We start from the raw sequence: 21,954 nt of genomic DNA, 5'->3' as shown, positions 1-21,954 counted from the left end.
CCTCAGTCAACGTGAAGTTGCTCAGCTTTACTGACATCAAACAAGGCAATTGTGCTTTTCGCAGCTTTTACTTCCTTCACGTTTGACAATTTGTGAAGCTGTAACACACATATGTACACTTATGTTCAAAACGACGCGCATTTTAACAATAAAACACTACACACAAAACAAGTGGTGTTCAAACGTCCATCTTGTCTGCTCAATATGTACTTTTAGGAGATTAAATTAGCCTAAAAAGAGCATTTTATACCACAATGAAAAAAATCACATGCTTAATGAATTTTCCCAAACTATTTTCCTAGAAAACACGCATGAAGTGATCCTGAAGAAGAGTTTGTCAGGTCTAGGCTTCAGTTTTAACATTTCCTATTACAACTCGGGGCAAGACCGTGGCAGCGTGGTCCGTATCAAGCGTCTGTTCCCCGGTCAGCCAGCCCATGAGAGTGGTCTCTTACGAGAAGGGGACATTATTCTGTCTGTCAACAAAGAACCTGTCAAGGACCTTTCCTACCAGGTATGTTGAACTTGATTTGCAATGTCATTTTTCCAACAAGTCTAAAACTTGAGACACACGAGGAGAACAAACTCCCAAGGTTAGGTCAATTTCATTCTGACATGAGGAAAGTACTCGTGGTTTTCTGGTTGAAATGTAAAGACATGGAATAAGGACATCGCGCTGAACATGAAATTTCTTAGTTTAAAGCTTGGAATAGAAGCAGGATAGCAACTGCTCTATGTTAAATGTAATATGGGACGGACACAACATGTGTGTGAAGTTTTAAAGTGCCTGTGACAGCATGAAAAAAATCTTAAATAGCATTATTATGTGAGTTAGAATAGTATATAGAGACGATTCGACTATATACAACAATTTGGCAAAGCGCAGATGAGGAGAAATGAGTCTTTTAATCTGCCATGAGCCCCGCGTGTCATTATAGCGTTCTAGCGTCCCCAGCTGGAGGATGACGTGGGCAAGGTCGCAATTTAATTTGATTTAGAATTCAGCCCATTGAGGGGGAAGATTCAGAACGTGGAAAATGCGACAAAGAGCAGCAAAATGTCATTGTTTCAATCTCTCTACTCCAATATTTTTACAGGATATTCTTTTTATCTAAGTATTTTTCCCCAATTGCTAAATAAATGGTATGGTCATGACAAATAACAGTCTTGTGCTAAATGGAATATGAAATATTAAAAATGCATTCATTCAGTACGGCAGGGCAAAATTACTCCATTATGGTCAAAACTGTCAACTTCTTGCACCTCCCAAACTGTATTTTATGCCACCGGAGTTAGTCTGGCTTTTGTCATTTCCCTGCCCCAGCTTCGGAGAGCGTAAACAAAACAGGAAGCATGACAGCCAGCCGATATGCTAACATGAACCGAGCGGCATTTCCAAGTCTTATTCTCGCTTTAGAAAACAAAAAAATCACACAAAACTAACAGGGAAATATCACACGGTGGCGGGGTTGTCGATTGTCTTCACCGATCGGCCAACCCCCCAGCGGCAAGCAAGTTACAGCTCGTCGTTCCAATGCTGCTGGCAGGAGTGCTCGTTGCCGGGGAAGCAGCAGGAGAATGACTACTGAGCAGATGTTCCAATCTTATTCGCCTTTCAAAAACGAAAAATAAAACTACCCCAACTCATGTCACACATGGCAGCAAAGGTGACAGCCTTCACCGATCAACCAGCCTCCAGCGGCGAGCAACTTTCGTCCCGTCGTTCCCCTGCCGCGGGCAGGAGTGCTCGTTGCCGGAGAAGAAGCTGTAGAATGACTGCCGGTCAAACCGGCCGACGTCAGAGGAGCGCGTAGCTGCCAGAGCCCAACCCGAGGATAGTGTTCTATTGCCGGGCACACGAAGAGTGCAGAGGGGGCTGGAAGTCTGGACGATATGGAGAACCGCAGACGAGAGCGGGGGACTGCACGAGCATAAGCCGCAAAGACGCATAAGCCGCAAAGAGTACCGGGGGGGGGGGGGGGGGGGGTGCAACAAGCTACCGGTCGTCGGTCGAGTGGCCTTCTTGGTGTGCAAGCCACCGCCTTATTAAATGTGTGCTATCATCCCAGTATTTGACATAATACAAAACATGTTGATGTTTACTCACTTCCTCGTAAGTCCAATGGTCCCACAGTTGTCGGACTTGTTTTGGCCAATCTCCACGGTGAATGGGAACTTTTTGAAACCCAAAAAGGCTCACGCCTCTCCCAGGTGCAGCAAAAAAATTCTGCAGCACATTTGGCTGCCGTGATGTGAAACATAAACAAATTAATCCGCAAAATCTGCGGAATCCGCAGTCCATCTGCATCCTATAAAGCAGGGGTCCTCAAATACAAATCTTGAAGGTCCACAATTATTTTTTTCATACAAGTATGGGTTCATTTATTAATGTTGGTCAAGTACAAGGCAGGTTGAAGGTGGTAAAGGTGGTTTTCTTTTCACCAAACAAAAATACAATGCACATTCTGATTAAATAAAAATAAATTAACAAAACATTTTATTGACTTAAAAATACAACAACAACAACAACAAAAAACATGCAGGTACAATGTTTACAACTTGTACACTAAATAATTCAAGATCTGTCATTAAGGTGCAAACAATAAGGTGCAAACAATAACTATTGACACTGACAGTACATTTTGTCACTGTAAAACACTGCAGGACAAAAAAGAAAACGTGCAAATAATAGTACAGTACATGTTCACATGTACAGAACATAAATCACAAGCTCTGTCAATAAGGTGCAAACATAATATTTATTGACAGTAACTTTAACTGTAAAACACTGCTCAATGGGAGAAATGGTATTTGGGGGTTGTTTACTCATATCATCAGTCAGTACTTCAGTGAGTCTTGTGGTTGATGAATCTGAGAGTGAGATTTAATTTTTGTTGTCATTTCCTCCGTTTCTTTTCCTTCAAACATTGCTGCCATCACTCCAGTCATACACTGTTTTATTATTTTTCCGTCAGAGAACGGCTTCTTATGTTAGGCCAACACCCATGACACTGAGTGAGCACTCCGTTGCAATTTGTTGTTGTGTCATAGATTTAACAATAACCTTGCTTGACTCTTGGTATGACTGCTTCAAACTGTTGATTTCTTGCCTTCTTAATTCTGATTTAGGAGGAAACTTCTACTCAAAAGAGCTGTGCTCATTTTCATGGGGCGGGATTCAAAAAATTTAATATATAAATCGATTGCTTCCACACACATCCAAGCGTTCCATTTCATTCAGGAGCATAAAATACCGTGGGAAATATGAAATAAACATGCTTTTTGCTGTCATAGGCACTTTAATCAAGACACTAATATATTTGCTCTTTTTACATTAAAAAACAATTGTGTCTCTTTTCTCAAATTTTCACACATCTAACAACTGGAATATGATTAAAAATAATATTTGCAGTGGTACCTCGACATACGATCGCATCGACATACGATCCTTTTGACATCTGACATAAAATTTTACTCGTCGTTAGTCTCGAAATATGAATGACAACATGCTCTAGATACGACGATTTATGACAGCATCACAATTTCAGGAAATGATAGAAGAATATGAGCATTGTGTGCGTGTGAGTGAACTGGCTATTATTATTTTGTAACATCGACAAGGAAGTCGCCAGCTTTGTCAGGTTTTTAATCATTTATTTCAGAACTCGTGCAACACAACATGGCTACTCTCCGCTGCAGCCAACGCCAACAACAGAACATGAAAAGAGAAAGTAAACACTCTACCGCACCTCTTTCACTCTGTGGTCAGTCACACAGTACGTTCAGCAACAGCATGCAAAACACAACCGCCACATTAGAAACCGATTCGTTACATATTATTATTTATATAAGTATTATTCCGATTTGTATATATCATTTACTTGTTTTGCAATGTGCAATTGCTATTTGTAATTGTTCCAGGAGTATTTATTAAGGATTTAGCATAGAGCTGTGGAACGGATTCATCAAATTATAATGTATTCCTATGGGAAAATCTCACTCGACATAGGACCATTTCGATTTACAAACCAGGTCCTACAATGAAATTAATTCGTATGTAGAGGTACCACTGTATTTATACCACTTGTGTATCTGGTAGTAATTTTTGGTGTTGTTCATGTATGACAGCAGAAGAGAAGTTGCTTAGTCAGACTGTGATTAAAAAATGTGAATGGGTTCCAGTAACAGGGAGTTCAGCTTGGCTACATTTTTGGTTGTCTAATCTTTTAATCTAATGCTATCCAAAATAGCAAGCTGGTTGTGTCACAGTGTGTTCTGCCAAGGCGTTACCATCACACAAACATTGGAGTACATCTCGTGTCATGTAGACGGTCCTGAATTACTGTTGATCTCTGTTATCTTAGAGGGTATTGTTCCTGTTAAGAGGTGCCCCTTCTGAAGTTCATCTCTTGATCTGTCGACCCGGTCCAACAGTGCTGTATGATGCTGATGACAACACACTGGTGAGTAAACATCCTTGAGGTTTTGTCATTGGCCTAAATGTTAAAATATCACTTCACCTTTCTGTTAGAGTCCTGCACCTACCAGGGAGATCCGATCCCGGTCTCTGGACATCCGTCTAGGAGATGACTACAGCCAGTTTCTTAATTTTCAATTTGATGTCAATTTAGCTGCTCAGAGCACAGTCCCTAGTCTCCAGGAGGAGCTGAGTGACACAGTCCAGAAAAGTCCAGAACCAGGTGCAGCTCCAAGTATTTTTGATGGACCAGTACAAGGTGAACAGACACCTCAGTCTATACCCCGGGCACAGTCTCCTCCTATACCCAGCTCTCCCACATCGCCTCCGACACCAATCTCACCAGCCTCGCCAGCTTCTCCGACGTCACCCGTCTCGCCTCCGGTCTGCTTTCGACCAGCTCATCAAGAGACACAGCTGTCTGTGGGAAAATCAGAAGAACAACTGGAAGTAGAAATAGAGAAATCAAGCGAGGATGAGCAGAAGGCCATTGCAACAAGTTCAACAGAAATATATGATGTCTTTCCGAAGACTTCTTCAAACTCCATGTATGCCAGGTAGGACCCGCTAAGGATGTAGGTTTTTTTTCTTAGAGATTTGCTGAACCAAAAGTTTTGGTGATTTTTTTTCATAGTTCATAAACATTCTTGCAAGTGAATTGGGTTGGCTGACTGACAAGTAATCAGTCCAAAAATCACTTACTGTTTGTGTAGTCAGCAAAATTTTCTATCCAGAACAGGTTGGGAATTCTACCTGTTGTTAAATACCTTAAACCAGTGGTCTCCAACCCGGTCCTCAAAGGCATAGGTCGTGGTTTTTGTTCCTGCCGATCCAGCACAGACAGTTGAACCAATGAGATTTCTGCTAAAACAAGGCGTACATGACTGCAACCAACCGATTGCACTTGTAAAACACCAGATTAGTGAAAAAGTGTCGTCATCTTGTCTGGTTGGAAGGAAATCCTACAACCACAGTGGGTCTTTGTGGAATAAGTTGGAGACCCCTGCCTTAAACTATACCATCAGCCTGATCAGAAACGGGCTTATTTTTTTCGGGGGGCTTTTGGCTCAGCAAGGTAGTAGGACACGGACGCTGGAAAAGGTAGCCATCACGGATTTGGTGTTTTGTTAGTGGTTGAAACTGATTCTGTTTTCTTTCCAGTGGTGTTCGAGAGGAGGCAGATGGAAGCGTGACCTACTGCCTGGTTGGGAATGGATTGACTATTATGGCAGATGAGGAGTATTTGACCATCAGTTCCACGCTGGAACCTCAACAGAATTTTCAATCCAATCAGGCCACTCAAACACCATTATCAAACATCACAAACCTGAGCTCGCAAACGCCAACCACTTCATCAAGTTTCTCTCAAACGTCAAACACCCCATCTGGTCTTTCGCAGACCTCTAACAATTCATCAAGTTTCTCTCAAACGTCAAACACCATATCTGGTCCCTCGCACACCTCTGACAGTTCATCAAGTTTCTCTCAAACTCCAACTTCTTTCTCTCAGCCTTCTAACAATGCATCTAGTTTTTCTCAAACCTCTAACACATTGTCCAGTTTCAGCTCACAGAACCCAAATAGTCCCATATCTCCTCTTAACCTCTCATCTGACACCCTAACTACTTGTACCCTGGCACACCCGTCTCAACCGCTCACAACCCAGCCGTCCAAAGCCAAGCATCACCCAATCCACCAGGGACAGCAATTTCCACTGCAATGCAAAGCCGTTGCTAAGAACAGTCAGCCTGCAGTGGGGCTCTCTCAAAATTCTGCTCCAACGGCTGGCCCCATCACAACACAGATAATCTCCTCAACGCCTCCTTGCATCACTGGACCCGCTCCCACCCTTGCAACCACAATATTACCTGCAGCTGCCCAGAGTCATATTCAGCATAGAGAGGAGCCAGAGAAGAAAGGAAAAGATGAGGAGGAGGATGAAGACGATGAAGAAGAGAGTAGAAGAAAGGTCAGTTTGCTCACTGATCTCTCATAATCTGACAAACATCTAACAGTGTTTTTTAAACGAAGAAATATCTGTGCGTTCTAGAAGTTATTACCTTTTCATCCAACACTAAAATCAGATTTTTTTTTGTCTTGGGCATTTGTTTGGGGCTTGGCAGGGATTGGTAAAAGAGTTTGAGTTGACCGTCCTTCTGACCAAGTCCAGGAGTGGAAGCTTCGGCTTCACCATCACCCGAAGCAAATTGGACAATTGCTACTATATACAGGAAGTACTGGACAACCCAGCAAAGGCAGATGGACGCCTCAGAGCTGGAGATCGACTTATCACGGTAAATGACTGCTTGTTTCAAGCTGTATAAGTCACTTGATTATTTTCCGATGTATAAACCATCTCCAGGTAAATGGACATGACGTCACCAATGTGGCAGATGAAGTTGCGATGACGATTCTCCGGTCCTCTCCCAGAAGACTTAGTATGACCCTGGGCAGGGCTGTTACTAATCTGGTGGCACCGCCTTCTTGCGACAGCTTGCCTGATATTGTCCTCTACAAGACACCTTCAGGACAGCTTGGTAGGACTACCAGTGGTTCTTCACTCTTTTGTGCTCCATGTATTAGATTGAGGAGGTAGTGATGTTGCCTCGGGAATTACGTCTCGCTACAATACGGTTGCAGTGCCAATGGTGGCTTCTTCACATAGCCCAGAAGCACGAATTTAGGTTAACTGTTTTCAACGTGAGTTTCTATTCTGCTCGGTGTCCCTTCTTAACTGCATGACTCAGCAGACCATGGTTCTACTCGGTAATACATTTGCATAAACCAGGTAACAGTGTGCTCTTTCTAGTGTTTGACTCTGAACGTGTTAAACGGATATCAGTGGTGGAAACTGACAAAGTACAAATACACGAAAATACATGGCTAGAAATGAAATACACATGTCCTGAGGCTGTGCTTTAGCTTAAGATGCTGCAGTATTAAGCCCAATTTTTGCTTCTGAGTTGCGGTGACGGCGTAGCGACAGGGTAGAACCCACGTCATCAATGAGCGTTCGATAGTTCTGCGTCAAGGGAACGCGTTCCTCTGTCATTCACGCCGAGACACTAGAGGGGTGCGACATTGTGTTTGTACGGTATTTGGGGACTCTTGTCGAATTTCATTAGTTTTCTTCCGGTTAGACAACATTGGCAACGGAGATGGAATGCTTGAATGTGGATTTTCATTTGAACAACCAATGTAGATCATATGAACTTTGAGGTGTAGGCAACGCAGAAGACGGTTGCTTAGGTGGTCTGCCCAACTACTAAACCAGTCGAGGTTGAGAACCGGCGAATTCGCAACACTGGTTTGCCCACTGCGTCCTGATGCGAAGATGCACTTTTGCATGTCAACGGACCGGTTTGATCACCTACTTTGCTGTATACAGCCTTTGCTATTGCACCGGACAACGCACAGCAAGCCTGTTGATGCTGCACAGAGACTGGCTGTCACATTACGAATTCTAGCCTAGGGTGGAAGCCACCTAGCAGTGGCGGCTAGCATCAAACTGGCGTCAAGCACTGTGTCCAGCGTTTTGTCCGAGGTCTGCAAAGCGTTGTGGACAGCCCTCCAGCCCGATTTTTTGCCGTGTAAACTGTCTGTTGTTGAAAATTAAAACAACTCTTTTGATACCAAACCTGTGCTTTATTCTTCATGTACTTGAAGTGTAAATGTAAATGAGTCACAGCAAACAGATGTCGAATATAAATGGTAGAGTGCACCAACCAAGCCGGCAGTTTTTAGCTGACTGGGTCACCGCTTCGTGTGACCATTCGCTTCCGAACACGCACATACTTGTCTCAGAGGTTCTTCCATTTTTATGGGTTCACGGACCTCCAGCCCCGTATTTTCAGCGATCTCCTTCCACGAATTGCTTGCCATTTGGCAATCTATATAATGCCGTGATGAAACATTGTACATGTAGTCGTACTTGTGGACCTCTTCGATGATCCTCTCGTCAGCTTGGTCCATTTTTGTTTGTAGCGCAAGAATGTTTGTAAATGGTGGTGATTTTGCACTGAACCGGAAACAAAGTTCTGAGCAGACCAATCACAGTCCATTGACGTCACGTTGCCACACGTTGACGTGACGCGTTGTCAGGATTTTGTGGAGGTGCACGTCAGGCTATGGCGTATGGTCGTAAATCGGGTCTGCCTTGATGGGATAGGTCTGCCGCAGAAGCATAACTCAGCCTTAACTCTAGACTCATAATTTCTGACATGTGTTTCTATTCTGCACTGTGTCCCTTAACTGCATGACTCTGACTTAGCAGGTCATGGCTTTACTCAGTATTACTGTATGTTTGCATAAACTAGTGGTGGGAACTGACCAGTGTTGTTTTTGTAAGCCGTTTTAATTTTCGTCTTAGTCTTTTGGACGAAAATACTTATTAGTCTTAGTCATATTTTAGTCATTTCAAAATGTGTTTGTCTTCGTCTAGTTTCAGTCAACGAAAACTCAAATTTTGTCTAGTTTTAGTTGACAATTCTCAAAATGTTTTGGTCTGTAAACTTCAAAAGTTTTAGTCCAGTTTCCAACAATTTCGAATGAACATGACAGACGAGCACATATGTAACTGTAGAGTCTACAAGGACTAACATTGTCATGATGATAATACACTCATCAGAAATACAGCACATTATTTGCAATTAATTAAACTTACCTGGATGCCACGAACTGTATGTAAAATGTTTTCCAAGAGTTTAAGAAGACACCGAGTCAAAGAGTTTAAGAAGACATCGAGTCACTGCGCTAAATGCTAATACTAACAGTACAAGTAAGAAGAGTGTGTGATCACTTAGCACAGAAAAGAAAACAAAACGTACCAAGCAGCACCTAACACGTTTCACAAAAGTGAATGAGCACACGCTTAAGCTTCTGTGTGGTGCGAAGGAGGGCCGGGGGGGCAGCACGTCACATGAGAGACACGACCAAATACTGCTAAATTGGTTCTAACTACACAAACAACAAGAAAATATAACAGATCGTGAATTTATGACGGAAACTATGGTGAATTTTCATCTCGTTCTCGTGTCGTTAGACAACAACTGGCATCCATCTCGTTATGTTTTAGTCTTGCAAGACACGTTTTCAGCGCGTCATTGTGATGTCATCGTCATGAAAAAAAAATTGTTGACGAAACTGGAACTGACAAAGTACAAATACACAAAAATGCATGGTTAAAAATTAAATACAGTGATCCCTCGTTAGTCGCGGTTAACGGGGACTAGAACCCGCCGCGATAAATGAAAAACCGTGAAGTAGACCCCCCCGCCATTATTCATGTACATGCAATATTCTATGTGCAATACTTACTTAAGTGCAATATTCAATGTCTTTATTGTCAAACCTCTGCTACTTCATTTCAATTCACAAATCTTCTATGTGCAGTAGTTATTTACATGCAATATTAATGTGCAATTTTCAATGCCTTCACTGTCAACTGCTGCTACCTCAATTATTTGCTCTGCCTGAACATAGGACTACCTCATACACATTTTCTATTTATTTAGATTTTATACTTTTATACTTGCAAGTCACTTTTGAGATTTTTACTTGTCCTGCATTGTAATGGTGGATGCTCCACAATTTCATTGTACAACTGTATAATGACAATAAAGGGCTATTCTATTCTATTCTATTCTATTCTATTCTATTCTATTCTATTCTATTCTATTCTATTCTATTCAGAGCTGTCAAAATTATCGCATTAACGGGCGGTAATTAGTTTTTTTTTAAATTTTATTAATCACGTTAAAATATTTGACGCAATTAACGCACAAGCCCCGCTCAAACAGGTTAAAATAACAGCATAGTGTCATGTTCACTTGTTACTTGTGTTTTTTGGTGTTTTCTCGCCCTCTGCTGGCGCTTGGGTGCGACTGATTTTATGGGTTTTCAGCACCATGAGCAAGTATTGACATCAACAATGGCGAGCTACTAGTTTATTTTTTGATTGAAAATTTTACAAATTTTATTAAAACGAAAACATTAAGAGCAGTTTTAATATAAAATTTCTATAACTTGTGCTAACATTTATTTTTTAAGAACTACAAGTCTTTCTATCCATGGATCACTTTAACAGAATGTTCATGTTAATGCCATCCTGTTGATTAATTGTTATAATAAACAAATACAGTACTTATGTACAGTATGTTGAATGTATATATCCATCTTGTGTCTTGTCTTTCCGTTCCAACAATAATTTACAGAAAAATATGGCATATTTTAGCGATGGTTTGAATTATGAGTTTTAATTACGATTAATTAATTTTTAAGCTGTGATTAACTCGATTAAAAATTTTAATCATTTGTCAGCCTTAATTCTATTTTATTCTATTCTATTCTATTCTATTCTATTCTATTGCATTTTATACCAGTAAAGTAAAACATTACTTTGCAATGGAAAGTCAGTTTCAAACTTTCGCCTGATCTGCATTTTGTGTCTACTTTCCCAAGGCATTAAACTAACCGGTGGCATTGGCAGCAAATGGCAAGGCATTTACTGTCTGGAGGTTGTGCCAGGCTCCCCAGCTAGCGAAGAGGGCAGTGTCCAACCCAACGACAAGATCCTGTACATCTGTGGCAGTTGCACTTTGGGAATGACCCTTGATGACGCCGTCAAAGCTTGCGAGCTCGCCCCGCGTAAAGTCAAACTTAAAATCCTGAGGTATGTTCCTGAATACTGGCCAAACTGAAATAAAAGCAAGAAAGGTTATACAGAAAACCGACTCATTCTAATATTTCCTATATCTAAGAGACGACCAGCCAGTGACTCCCAAGGCTAAATGGAACGGTGAGGAGTCTGTGAAAGATTTATGAGATGATTCCACCTGCTTCAGTAAACCTGAGGGCAAAGGGAGAGTTTGTTTATTTGTTTAAAGCATACGTGGTGGGAAACCGCATATGCAACTGTTTAACTAAATGATCATTCAATCTTTACCAAAATTGTTTGGAGCGGAACAAGGTCATTATTTGCCTGACCTTTTTTCTGCACTTTTTTACAGGTCTGTTTGACTGGAAAAAAGATAGGAAGTTCTTTGCGCGTTTTGAAGAGCCTGTCTCGCCTGACAAAGAATCACCTCCTGAAGAGGGTGAGATAATTTCCCTTTTTTTTTCATCCTACTATGTCTCTACATCGGTATATTGCTGTGTCTTTGTACAGGCTTGGTTGACAGAGCAATATTGTAAGTGTGTAGCTACGTGCGCATGTGTTTCAGTGAGGGAAATGCTAACAGCTTTGCAGTCCAATACACCAGGGGAGGCCAAAGGCTTACTAATTATTAAACTTGCAGTGAGCCCAAGTTCTGTCTATCAGCATTCAGACACCCCCCCCCCCCCCCCCCCCCCCCACACACACACACACACACAGTGCTGGTCTACGTTGGTCTATAGTGCAGGTGATTTAGTTGCTTGGTAACAGAGGCCACACCAGGTAGGGGGACAGTGGACAGTGTCATTATGAAAAGACCTTGTCTTGTTCACCTGTCATAGAAGAGGTGCATTGCCATCAACACATTCAAACTCGATAGGTATGTCTTGTTTTGTTCTTTGTCTTTCTAATTTCAGTGGCCCAAATCAATGAACGGTTACAAATAAGCGAGGGGACTTTTTTTGGCTGTGTGAGGTGGTGAACTTTGGATGTTAATTAGCTCGGATCAAATAGGACAGAATCAATATATGTGTGCATTGTGCAAGTGCTTTTTTTTCTACAGTTCCTGCTGATTCATACCTAATCTATTGCTGCTGTTTTTCTTGCAGTTGAAGTTGTCAGTAGAACTGGTGGCAATTTCAGATGTCTGTCTGTGGCTGAACAGCAAGATGTAAGTGTTATTGCTCCTGTTGTAACACTTGAAGTACAAGTAAGTTGTAAATAAATATAGACTACATCTTTTTTATGTACTACGCAACACTACCAAAGCATCTTTTCCACTACATAGTATCGTCTCGCTTTGGAGCGACTGGTTTTCCACTTCATGATTCAGTAATTGTTGTGTGAAATTACCCCCACCCCATCCCAAAAACAACAACAACAGCAAATTGAACACACCAGTCTGAATGAGAAATACTAAGAAAATAACTATGGCAGCAAATTGGAGAGCATAGTAATGCATTAACATGCATGTTTAATTTTTAATTTCTAGAACCCCAGCTGATCAGGTTCTAGAAATAATAGTCCAGTACTGTACCATATTTTGCCCATGGAATAGCGAACAACAGAGGAAAGGGGCCTTGTTTTTTTCATCTGTGTACAACATTTTTGCAGTAGACCATAGGTGTCAAACCAATTCCACAAAGGGCCAAGTGAGTGCTGGATTTTCTTCCAACCGATATCGCGCAAACAGTTTAACCAATGAATTTTCTGTTGAAACAAGCAGCACCTGACAAAGTTTAACTGATTACCCATGTAAGAGATCAGATTGGTCAAAAGGTGTCCTTTTCATTGGTTGGAAAGAAAACCTGCACCCACTTGGCCCTTTTTGGAGTCAGTTTGACACCAGTGCAGTAGACCATACAGTAGACTTCATAATGTATTGACATGACACATTCCCCCGCTTTGGCGTTATTGTTCGCAATATTTATGAAAAATAAATGCTATCTGCACGTTTTTTGTTGTTGTTGTTGCTTTTAACCAAGAATCGAGACTCTTTTATGTCCATATCTATAAAGAATTTAATATTATTATTATTGTAGCGTCTCCAAGGACAACGCCAACTTGGCGATGATAATGCACACTCAGCAGGAAAACAGTCCATTATTTTCAATTAACTGTACACACCTGGATGCCACGAACTGTATGTAAAAAAAAAAAAAGTTGCCCGAGGGTTTAAGATGACGCTCGCCACGCTAAATGGTAATGCTAACGTGAATGCTATGCTAGCGCGCCGAGCCACTAGCCAATCGTCATTGCGTTTGCCACGGGGTCACCACCCGCTTCCCTCCTCCCCCCTCCCGCTTTGTTCTCTCCCAGGCAGCTGTGACAAAATCAGACGACTTGTGCTTCATTCAACCAAATTGTAGTAACGCGCCCCTTCACATCCTAAGTAATGGTAACGGCATAGCAAAGATGGGAAAAATAATGGATTAGAATACTCACAACTGAAATAAAATAACGCCGTTAGAAACGCCGTTATACTAAGGCTGTTATTAATAACACTGTACATAGGGATAACCAAATTCAAAGGCTACTTGGCGGATCCTACCTTACCTTACCTTATCCTACCAGTATTTGTATTTCTCACGAGATGGCCAAGAGGGGACTCCTAGCTCCAATGCCAGATTAAAGGCAGATTAGAGGCATAAGATTATGTACACTAAATGGATGGGAATAGGCAACAGTTTTACAATGGGCTAAATGTTGAGGCTGCTTTTGTCATCTTTTGTTCATCTTCTTGGCATGTGGGTCACTCTTGCACAGAGCACAGTGTGACAGTCTCCTACACATGTCACCTTTGGGCCATTGTGTTTTGAAAATGATAACCTCAGAAAAGAATGGATATGACAAAAAAAAGTAGAATTTGTGCACCAAGACCTGCAATCTGAACGTAGGCAATGTTGTCCCTTCAGAGTTGCATCATGCAAGTAGAGTTTACCAAACCAGAAGGAGGTGGCCTTGGCTTTGCACTGGTTGGGGGGACCAATGGCAGCATGCTCAGAGTGAAAGAAATCTGCTCTGGTGGAGTAGCTGAGCTGGATGGCAGACTTAGAGTGGGAGATATTCTTCTCGAGGTAACATTACCAATGACTCTAGGCTTTCTTTTATAATGATAAAAAAAAATCCTGCCTACCTCTGATCCTGACTGTGCTTAATCAGGTAAACGGTGTCATTGTGTCGGGACTGAGCCACAGCAAGGTGGTGGATATCCTCCGTAAAGCTGAAGGCATAGTGCAGCTCACTATCTGCAGAGACATCCTGCCATTGACCTATTCCGAATCACCTACGCCACCCAACATGGCCACAGGTGCCGATGCTGTCCAGGCAGAGCAGCCAGCTCCAGTTAATACCTCTGATGCCTCTTCCGCTCCTGACGCCATGATTAACAAGCCAGTGGATTGCCTCCCTGGTAAGGTTTTGTTGAGTCAAGAGCTGTTAAAACCCTATAAAACGTAATGTTATGGTTGTTCTTTCCATTCTGTTTCACAGCAGAGTGTGTTTTTAATGAATCAGGTGTTTTAGTCACTATGCCACCCCCTCCTCCACGACAACTAACTGTGGTCATGGATGATACACCAATTAATCAGGTAACACAGTGAAAGCACAAGTCAGATAAAATTAGTTTTTGTGATGCTGATTTTCTCATTTAAAAAGCTTTTAAACTAGAGATGTGACCGAAAATTTGGCGCCGAAAACTTTAGCCGAAAATAGCTAAAATTGCATTTTCTGTTTCAGTTAAAAGGCGGAAAGTTTACCACCGAAAAGTGTGAAGAACCTTAGACCTCTTGTGTTGATGTAATCAAAACACAGCCAGTTAAATCACAGCCAACATGGCCACGGTTTGGAAGTATTTTGACCTATCAAAGGTAGTATTTAAATGCATATGTGTGCATTTGCTGTGGTTTAGTACAATACATTTACACTGCTGGCTAAAAGTATTGGTACCCCTGCAATTCTGTCAGATAATGCTCAATTTCTCCCAGAAAATGTTTGCAATTACAAATGCTTTGGCAGTAATATCCTCATTTATTTTGCTTGCAATGAAAAAACACAAAAGAGAATTTTTAAAAAATCATTATCATTTTACACAAAACTCCAAAAATGGGCCAGACAAAAGTATTGGCACCCTTTGAAAAATCACGTGAAGCTTCTCTAATTTGTGTAATTAATAGCACCTGTTACTTACCTGTGTTACATAACAGTTGGTGGCAATAACTAAATCACACTTGTAGTCAGTTAAAATGGATTAAAGATGACTCAACCTCTGTCCTGTGTCCTTGTGTGTACCACATTGAGCATGGAAAAAGGAAAGAAGACCAAAGAACTGTCTGAGGACTTGAGAAGCAAAATTGTGAGGAAGCATGGGCAATCTCAAGGCTACAAGTCCATCTCCAAAGACCTGAATGTTCCTGTGTCTACCGTGCGCACTGTCATCAGTAAGTGTAAACCCCATGGCACTGTGTCTAACCTCCCTAGATGTGGACGGAAAAGAAAAATTGAAGAGCGATTTCAACGAAATATTGTGCGAATGGTGGATAAAGAACCTCGACTAACATCCAAACAAGTTCCAACCGTCCTGCTGTCCCAACGTACAACAGTGTCAACCCATACTATCTGTGTGCATCCGAATGAAAAGGGAGTCTACGGCAGGATGCCCACTTCTGACCCAGAGACATAAGAAAAAGCCAGGCTGGAGTTTGCCAAAATTTACCTGAGAAAGTCAAAAACGTTTTGGAAGAATGTTCTCTGGTCAGATGAGGCAAAAGTAGTGGTTTTTGGGAAAAGGCATCAACATAGAGTTTACAGGGGAAAGAACGAGGCCTTCAAAAAAAAGAACACAGTCCCTACAGTTAATCATGGCGGAGGTTTTCTGATGTTTTGGGGTTGCTTTGCTACCTCTGGCACTGGACTGCTTGAGTGTGTGCATGGCATTGTGAAGTCTGAAGACTACCAACAAATTTTGCAGCATAATGTAGGGCTCAGTGTGAGAAAGCTGGGTTTCCCTCAGAGGTCACAGGTCTTCTAGCAGGACAATGACCCAAAACACACTTCAAAAAGCACTAGAAAATGCTTTCAGAGAAAGCACTGGAGACTTCTCAGTTGGCAGGCATTGCCTGCCAGGCAATGAGTCCCAAGCTGAACCCCATAGAACACCTGTGGAGAGATCTGAAAATGACAGTTTGGAGAAGCCACCCTTCAAATCTCAGAGACCTGGAGCAGTTGGCCAAAGAAGAATGGTCTAAAATTCCAGCAGAGCACTGTAAGAAATTCATTGATGGATACCAGAAGTGATTGTTCGCAGTTATTTTGTCTAAAGGTTGTGCTACCAAGTATTAGGCTGAGGGTGCCAATACTTTTGTCTGGCCCATTTTTGGGGTTTTATGCTTTTCTGTTTTTTCATTGCAAGCAAAATAAATGAAGATATTACTACCAAAGCATTTGTAATTGCAATCATTTTCTGGGAGAAATTGAGCATTATCTGACAGAACTGCAGGGGTGCCAATACTTTTGGCCAGCAGTGTAGACGCACTCATCAAAAGAGCCAGAAATCGCTTGCGAGACATAGGTTCCCGACCTCTGTTCTATAGCTTGTTTATGCTACTTTTCTGTTTAGAATGGCTTTTCAAAAAAGTGATTACATTTATTGCTCCATGTATTTTATACTTACTTGCACACATTATGATTAAATTATGATTAAATTATTAAAAACTTGACTAAGTTTTACCAGTAGTAATTCTTACCAGATGCTTTTATCGCCTCATGCTGGATAATCAGCGTATTGGCAAAACAAACACTGAACAAAGTTGGCAGAGACACTGGGCCCCTTTTTGGCCCCTGTTTTAGAAAAATCGTAGAACCGCCACCGCACCCTCCCATTGGTTTTCAGAATTGGCACCTATTAAACTAAATTTTTCTAGCCTCCGGGGTTGTAGAACCCATGCCAAGGCAAAGGGCAGTAATCGGAAAATAATGAAATAAAAGATATATTTTTTAAATGAAATAAATTAATTCTATGCATGTGTATTTTTCGGGCTTCCGGTTTTTCGGCCAAGTGTTTCCAGTATTCGGTTTCGGCCAAGATTTTTGCGTTCGGTACATCCCTACTTTAAACATTTTTAATTGTCATACCATTGCAAAAACAAATCCATTAGAGATTGGATCTTGTAGAAATACTAAACCTTAAAGGTTTGGCTGGACTTAAATATGCGTCTGTCAGCAAGCAGAGAATGTTTGACTTGTGAACCAGATATTATCACAGCATTTTGATATAACACCAAATTTCACAACTTTGAAATCCTAATGTGTATGTGATCTGTAAACATGGTTCCACATTTTTATACTTTTTTGTTTGTTTGTTTGTTTTTTTAAATACTAATATTTGCATCCTTTGCTTGCTGGTCTATGGAATAGGAGAGCTGTGACAGTACCCCTTCTCATCAAGCTTGCTGCCCATCACTGAATGTTACTGAAATGTTGCATGGAGCTTCTGACAGGTAGTAACTTACAAATCTCCTCCACCCAATTATTTTTTTCTCCGGTTCATTTGAATTCTATAACACACCTTAGTTGTCATGGTAGGGACACTGGGGTAATGTAAGACATAGGGTAATGTGAGACACCCCCTGTATTTAAGTGAGGGAGCACATTTTTGATCATGCAACCATCATGTTTTCAAGCCCCTTCCAATTCACCTTGACAATGAAGAGGAGATCCTCTTCCAACTGTGGTAAAAATGTTTTTTCCACAAAAATATATTTTTTGCATGCAAAAGTAAATTTTCTTTCTGCCAACGTAATCAGCTCTTGTGCCAAAGCAAATTGATTTAACTCAGTGATTCTTAATTATTTTGTTGCGCTTCTTGTCAGGAAGAAGTAAATGTTTCGCGCCCCCCCAACTTTTTGCCGCCACTGTAAATAGTATCATTTGTCTATATACTGTAATTATTATAAGCACATCTCTGCATGACATTGTTTCCCTGTTAACATTAAAGAAAAAAAATATATAGATCAACTTACAATAGTTTATTAACATTGATTTTGTTTGTAACAGAAAAGACTTAAAGTGCCTGTGACAGCATAAAAAAATCTTAAATAGCGTTATTATGTGAATTAGAATCATATTTTGAGACAATTCGACCTTATACAACAATTTAGCAAAGCGCAGATGACGAGAAATTAGTCTTTTGATCTTCCGTTTAGCCCCGCCTATCATTATAGCGCTCTTGCGTCCCCAGCTGGAGGATGACGTCAGCAGGGTCGTGGTTTCAGCTGATTTAGAATTTATCCCATTGAGCGGGACAATTCAGAATGAGGAAAATTGCGAGAGAGAGCAGCAGAATGTCATTGTTTCAATCTCTCTACTCCAATATTTCTACAGGATATTCTTTTAATGTAAGTATTTTTCCCCAATTGCTAAATAAATGTTATGGTCTTGACAAATAACGGTCTTGTGCTAAATGGAATATGAAATATTAAAAATGCATTTATTCAGTATGACAGGCCAAAATTACTGCATAATGGTCAAAACTGTCGACTTCTTGCACCTCCCGAACGGTATTTTATGCCACCGGAGTTAGTCGGGCTTTTGTCATTTCCCTGCCCCGACTTTGGAGACGGAGGAACGAGCATATACAAAGCAGGAGGCGTGACAGCTAGCCGACATGCTAAGCTGAACTTAGCGGCCAAGATTTTTATGTGGCAGGCAGGCAGTGCTCATCGCCGGGCAGGTAAGGGAAAACGCAGAAAATAACAAATTACACAAAAGTAGCCCAACTCATGTCACACACAGCGGCGGGGTTGATTGTCTCCACCGATCGACCAGCCCGTAGCGGTGGCCAGCAGTGCTCATTGCCGGGGAGAGAAGGGGAAACGCCGAAAATATAAACAAAACAGGAGTAGTATTATCACCCACAAAATGCAAGCCACTTTTTATTAAAACGTTTGCCATGATTCCAGTATTTGACAAAATATAAAACACGAAGCTTACTCACTTAGTCATCCATCCAATGGGCTCATGATTGTCGGACGTGTTTTGCCCATCTCGGTGAACAAGAATCTTTTGGAAATCCAAAAAGCCTCACACCACTCTACCTGGTGCAGCAACAAAAGCCTGCAGCACATTGGGGTGGCGGGATGCGAAAAATAAACGAATTCATCCGCAAAATCAGCTGAATCCGCAGTCCATGTGCATGCTATAAAGCAATGGCTGTGTTATGAGATGATATACTGGGTGACGTCACATTCGCATTCTTCCGAAACTCGAGACTGCAGCCGGAAGTCACTCATTTTCATGGTGCAGGATTCAGAAAATTGAATAAATAAAACGATCGCCTCCACACACTTCCAAGCGGTCCATTTTATTCAGGAGCATAAAATGCTGCGTGAAATATGAAATAAACATGCTTTTTGCTGTCATAGGCACCTTAAAGCACATCAATTTGCCTGAAAAAAAAAAAAAAAAAAACACTTAAGGCACATTTTTTACTATTTGATACTGAAAAATAAAATTTAATAAAATCAATTAATGATAATAAAGCCAAATTTCCCTGGTAGGGTCACCCATGGCAAACAGGTCCTAGGTGAGAGGCCAGACAAAGTATGGCTCAAAAAGACCCCTTATGATGAGCTACATTAATGAACCCCAGTTTCCCTTGCCCGGACGCGGGTTACCGGGGCCCCCCTCTGGAGCCAGGCCTGGAGGTGGGGCTCGAAGGCAAGCGTCTGGTGGCCGGGCCTGTCCCCATGGGGCCCGGCCGGGCTCAGCCCGAAAAGGCAACGTGGGTTCCCCTTCCCATGGGCTCACCACCTGTGGGAGGGGCCAAAGGGGTCGGGTGCGTAGGGAGTTGGGCGGCAGCCAAAGGCGGGGGCCTTGGCGGTCCGACCCCCAGCTGCTGAAGCTAACTCTTGGGACATGGAATGTCACCTCTCCGGCAGGGAAGGAGCCTGAGCTGGTGTGTGAGGCAGAGAAGTTCCGACTAGATATAGTCGGAGTCTCCTCCACACACAGCTTGGGTTCTGGTACCAATCCTCTCGAGAGGGGTTGGACTCTCTTCCACTCTGGAGTTGCCCATGGTGAGAGGCGCCGGGCAGGTGTGGGCATACTTATTGCCCCCCGGCTTGGCGCCTGTACGTTGGGGTTTACCCCGGTAGACGAGAGGGTAGCCTACCTCCGCCTTCGGGTGGGGGGACGGGTTCTAACTGTTGTTTGCGCTTATGCACCGAACAGCAGTTCAGAATATCCACCCTTTTTGGAGTCCTTGGAGGGTGTGCTAGAGAACGCCCCCTCTGGGGACTCCCTCGTTCTACTGGGGGACTTCAACGCTCACGTGGGCAATGACAGTGAGACCTGGAGGGGCGTGATTGGGAGGAACGGCCCCCCCGATCAGAACCCGAGTGGTGTTCTGTTATTGGACTTCTGTGCTCGTCACGGTTTGTCTATAACGAACACCATGTTCAAACATAGGGGTGTCCATATGTGCACTTGGCACCAGGACACCCTAGGCCGCAGTTCGATGATCGACTTCGTAATCGTGTCATCGGACTTGCGGCCGCATGTTTTGGACACTCGGGTGAAGAGAGGGGCGGAGCTGTCAACTGATCACCACCTGGTGGTGTGTTGGCTCCGATGGCGGGGGAAGATGCTGGCCAGACCTGGCAGGCCCAAACGTATTGTGAGGGTCTGCTGGGAACGTCTGGCAGAATCCCCTGTCAGAAAGAGTTTCAACATCCACCTCCGGCAGAACTTCTCCCTTGTCCCGGGGGAGGTGGGGGACATTGAGTCCGAGTGAGCCATGTTCCGCACCTCCATTGTTGAGGCGGCCGATCAGAGCTGTGACCGTAAGGTGGTTGGTGCCTGTTGTGGCGGCAATCCCCGAACCCCAGGGATGCCGTCAAGCTGAAGAAGGAGGCCTATCGGGCCTTTTTGGCCTGTGGGACTCCGGAGGCAGCTGACAGATACCGGCTGGCCAAGCGGACTGCGGCTTCGGCGGTCGCCGAGGCAAAAACCCGGACATGGGAGGAGTTCGGCGAGGCCATGGAAAACGACTTCCGGATGGCTTCGAGGAAATTCTGGTCCACCATCCGGCACCTGAGGAGGGGAAAGCAGTGCACCATTAACACTGTGTATAGTGAAGATGGTGTACTGCTGACCTCGACTCGGGACGTCGTGAGCCGGTGGGGAGAATACTTCGAGGCCCTCCTCAATTCCACCGACACGCCTTCCTTTGAGGAAGCAGAGTCTGGGGACTCCGTGGTGGGCTCTTCAATCTCTGGGGTTGAAGTCACTGAGGCGGTTGGGAAGCTCCTCGGTGGCAAGGCTCCGGGGGTAGATGAGATCCGCCCGGAGTTCCTGAAGGCTCTGGATGTTGTAGGGGTGTTGTGGCTGACACGTCTCTACAACATCGCGTGGACATCGGGGACAGTGCCTCTGGATTGGCAGACCGGGGTGGTGGTCCCCCTTTCTTAAAAATCGGCGGGTGTGTTCCAATTATAGAGGGATCACACTCCTCAGCCTCCCTGGTAAAGTCTATTCAGGGGTGCTGGAGAGGAGAGTCCGCCGAGAAGTCGAATCTCGGATTCAGGAGGAGCAGTGTGGTTTTTGTCCCGGCCGTGGAACAGTGGACCAGCTCTACACCCTCGGCAGGGTCCTCGAGGGTCCATGGGAGTTCGCCCGATCAGTCTACATGTGTTTTGTGGATCTGGAGAAGGCGTTCGACCGTGTGCCTCGGGGAGTCCTGTGGGGGGTGCTCCGGGAGTACGGGGTACCGAGCCCCTTGGTAAGGGCTGTTCGGTCCCTGTACAACCGGTGTCAGAGTTTGGTCCGC

General features: G+C 43.1%; 1 protein-coding gene across 2 annotated transcripts in view; it reads left to right on the top strand.

Annotated features, from left to right (window-relative positions):
* ptpn20 (protein tyrosine phosphatase non-receptor type 20) overlaps positions 1-21,954 on the top strand; it is a 100,135-nt gene that overhangs the window by 53,024 nt on the left and 25,157 nt on the right. For both annotated transcript variants that reach the window (XM_057847955.1, XM_057847956.1), the window contains 14 exons: positions 303-514; positions 4,365-4,463; positions 4,532-5,034; positions 5,639-6,446; positions 6,601-6,771; positions 6,840-7,014; positions 10,937-11,147; positions 11,236-11,273; positions 11,485-11,571; positions 12,239-12,300; positions 14,045-14,206; positions 14,292-14,541; positions 14,622-14,719; positions 17,544-17,626. In XM_057847955.1, the coding sequence (XP_057703938.1) occupies positions 303-514; positions 4,365-4,463; positions 4,532-5,034; positions 5,639-6,446; positions 6,601-6,771; positions 6,840-7,014; positions 10,937-11,147; positions 11,236-11,273; positions 11,485-11,571; positions 12,239-12,300; positions 14,045-14,206; positions 14,292-14,541; positions 14,622-14,719; positions 17,544-17,626 (2,959 nt within the window). The remainder of the gene's footprint in view (positions 1-302; positions 515-4,364; positions 4,464-4,531; positions 5,035-5,638; positions 6,447-6,600; positions 6,772-6,839; positions 7,015-10,936; positions 11,148-11,235; positions 11,274-11,484; positions 11,572-12,238; positions 12,301-14,044; positions 14,207-14,291; positions 14,542-14,621; positions 14,720-17,543; positions 17,627-21,954) is intronic.

The sequence above is a fragment of the Corythoichthys intestinalis genome, chromosome 10 (assembly GCF_030265065.1).
Source record: "Corythoichthys intestinalis isolate RoL2023-P3 chromosome 10, ASM3026506v1, whole genome shotgun sequence".
NCBI lineage: Eukaryota > Metazoa > Chordata > Actinopteri > Syngnathiformes > Syngnathidae > Corythoichthys > Corythoichthys intestinalis.
This window is presented reverse-complemented; position numbering and strand designations above follow the sequence as displayed.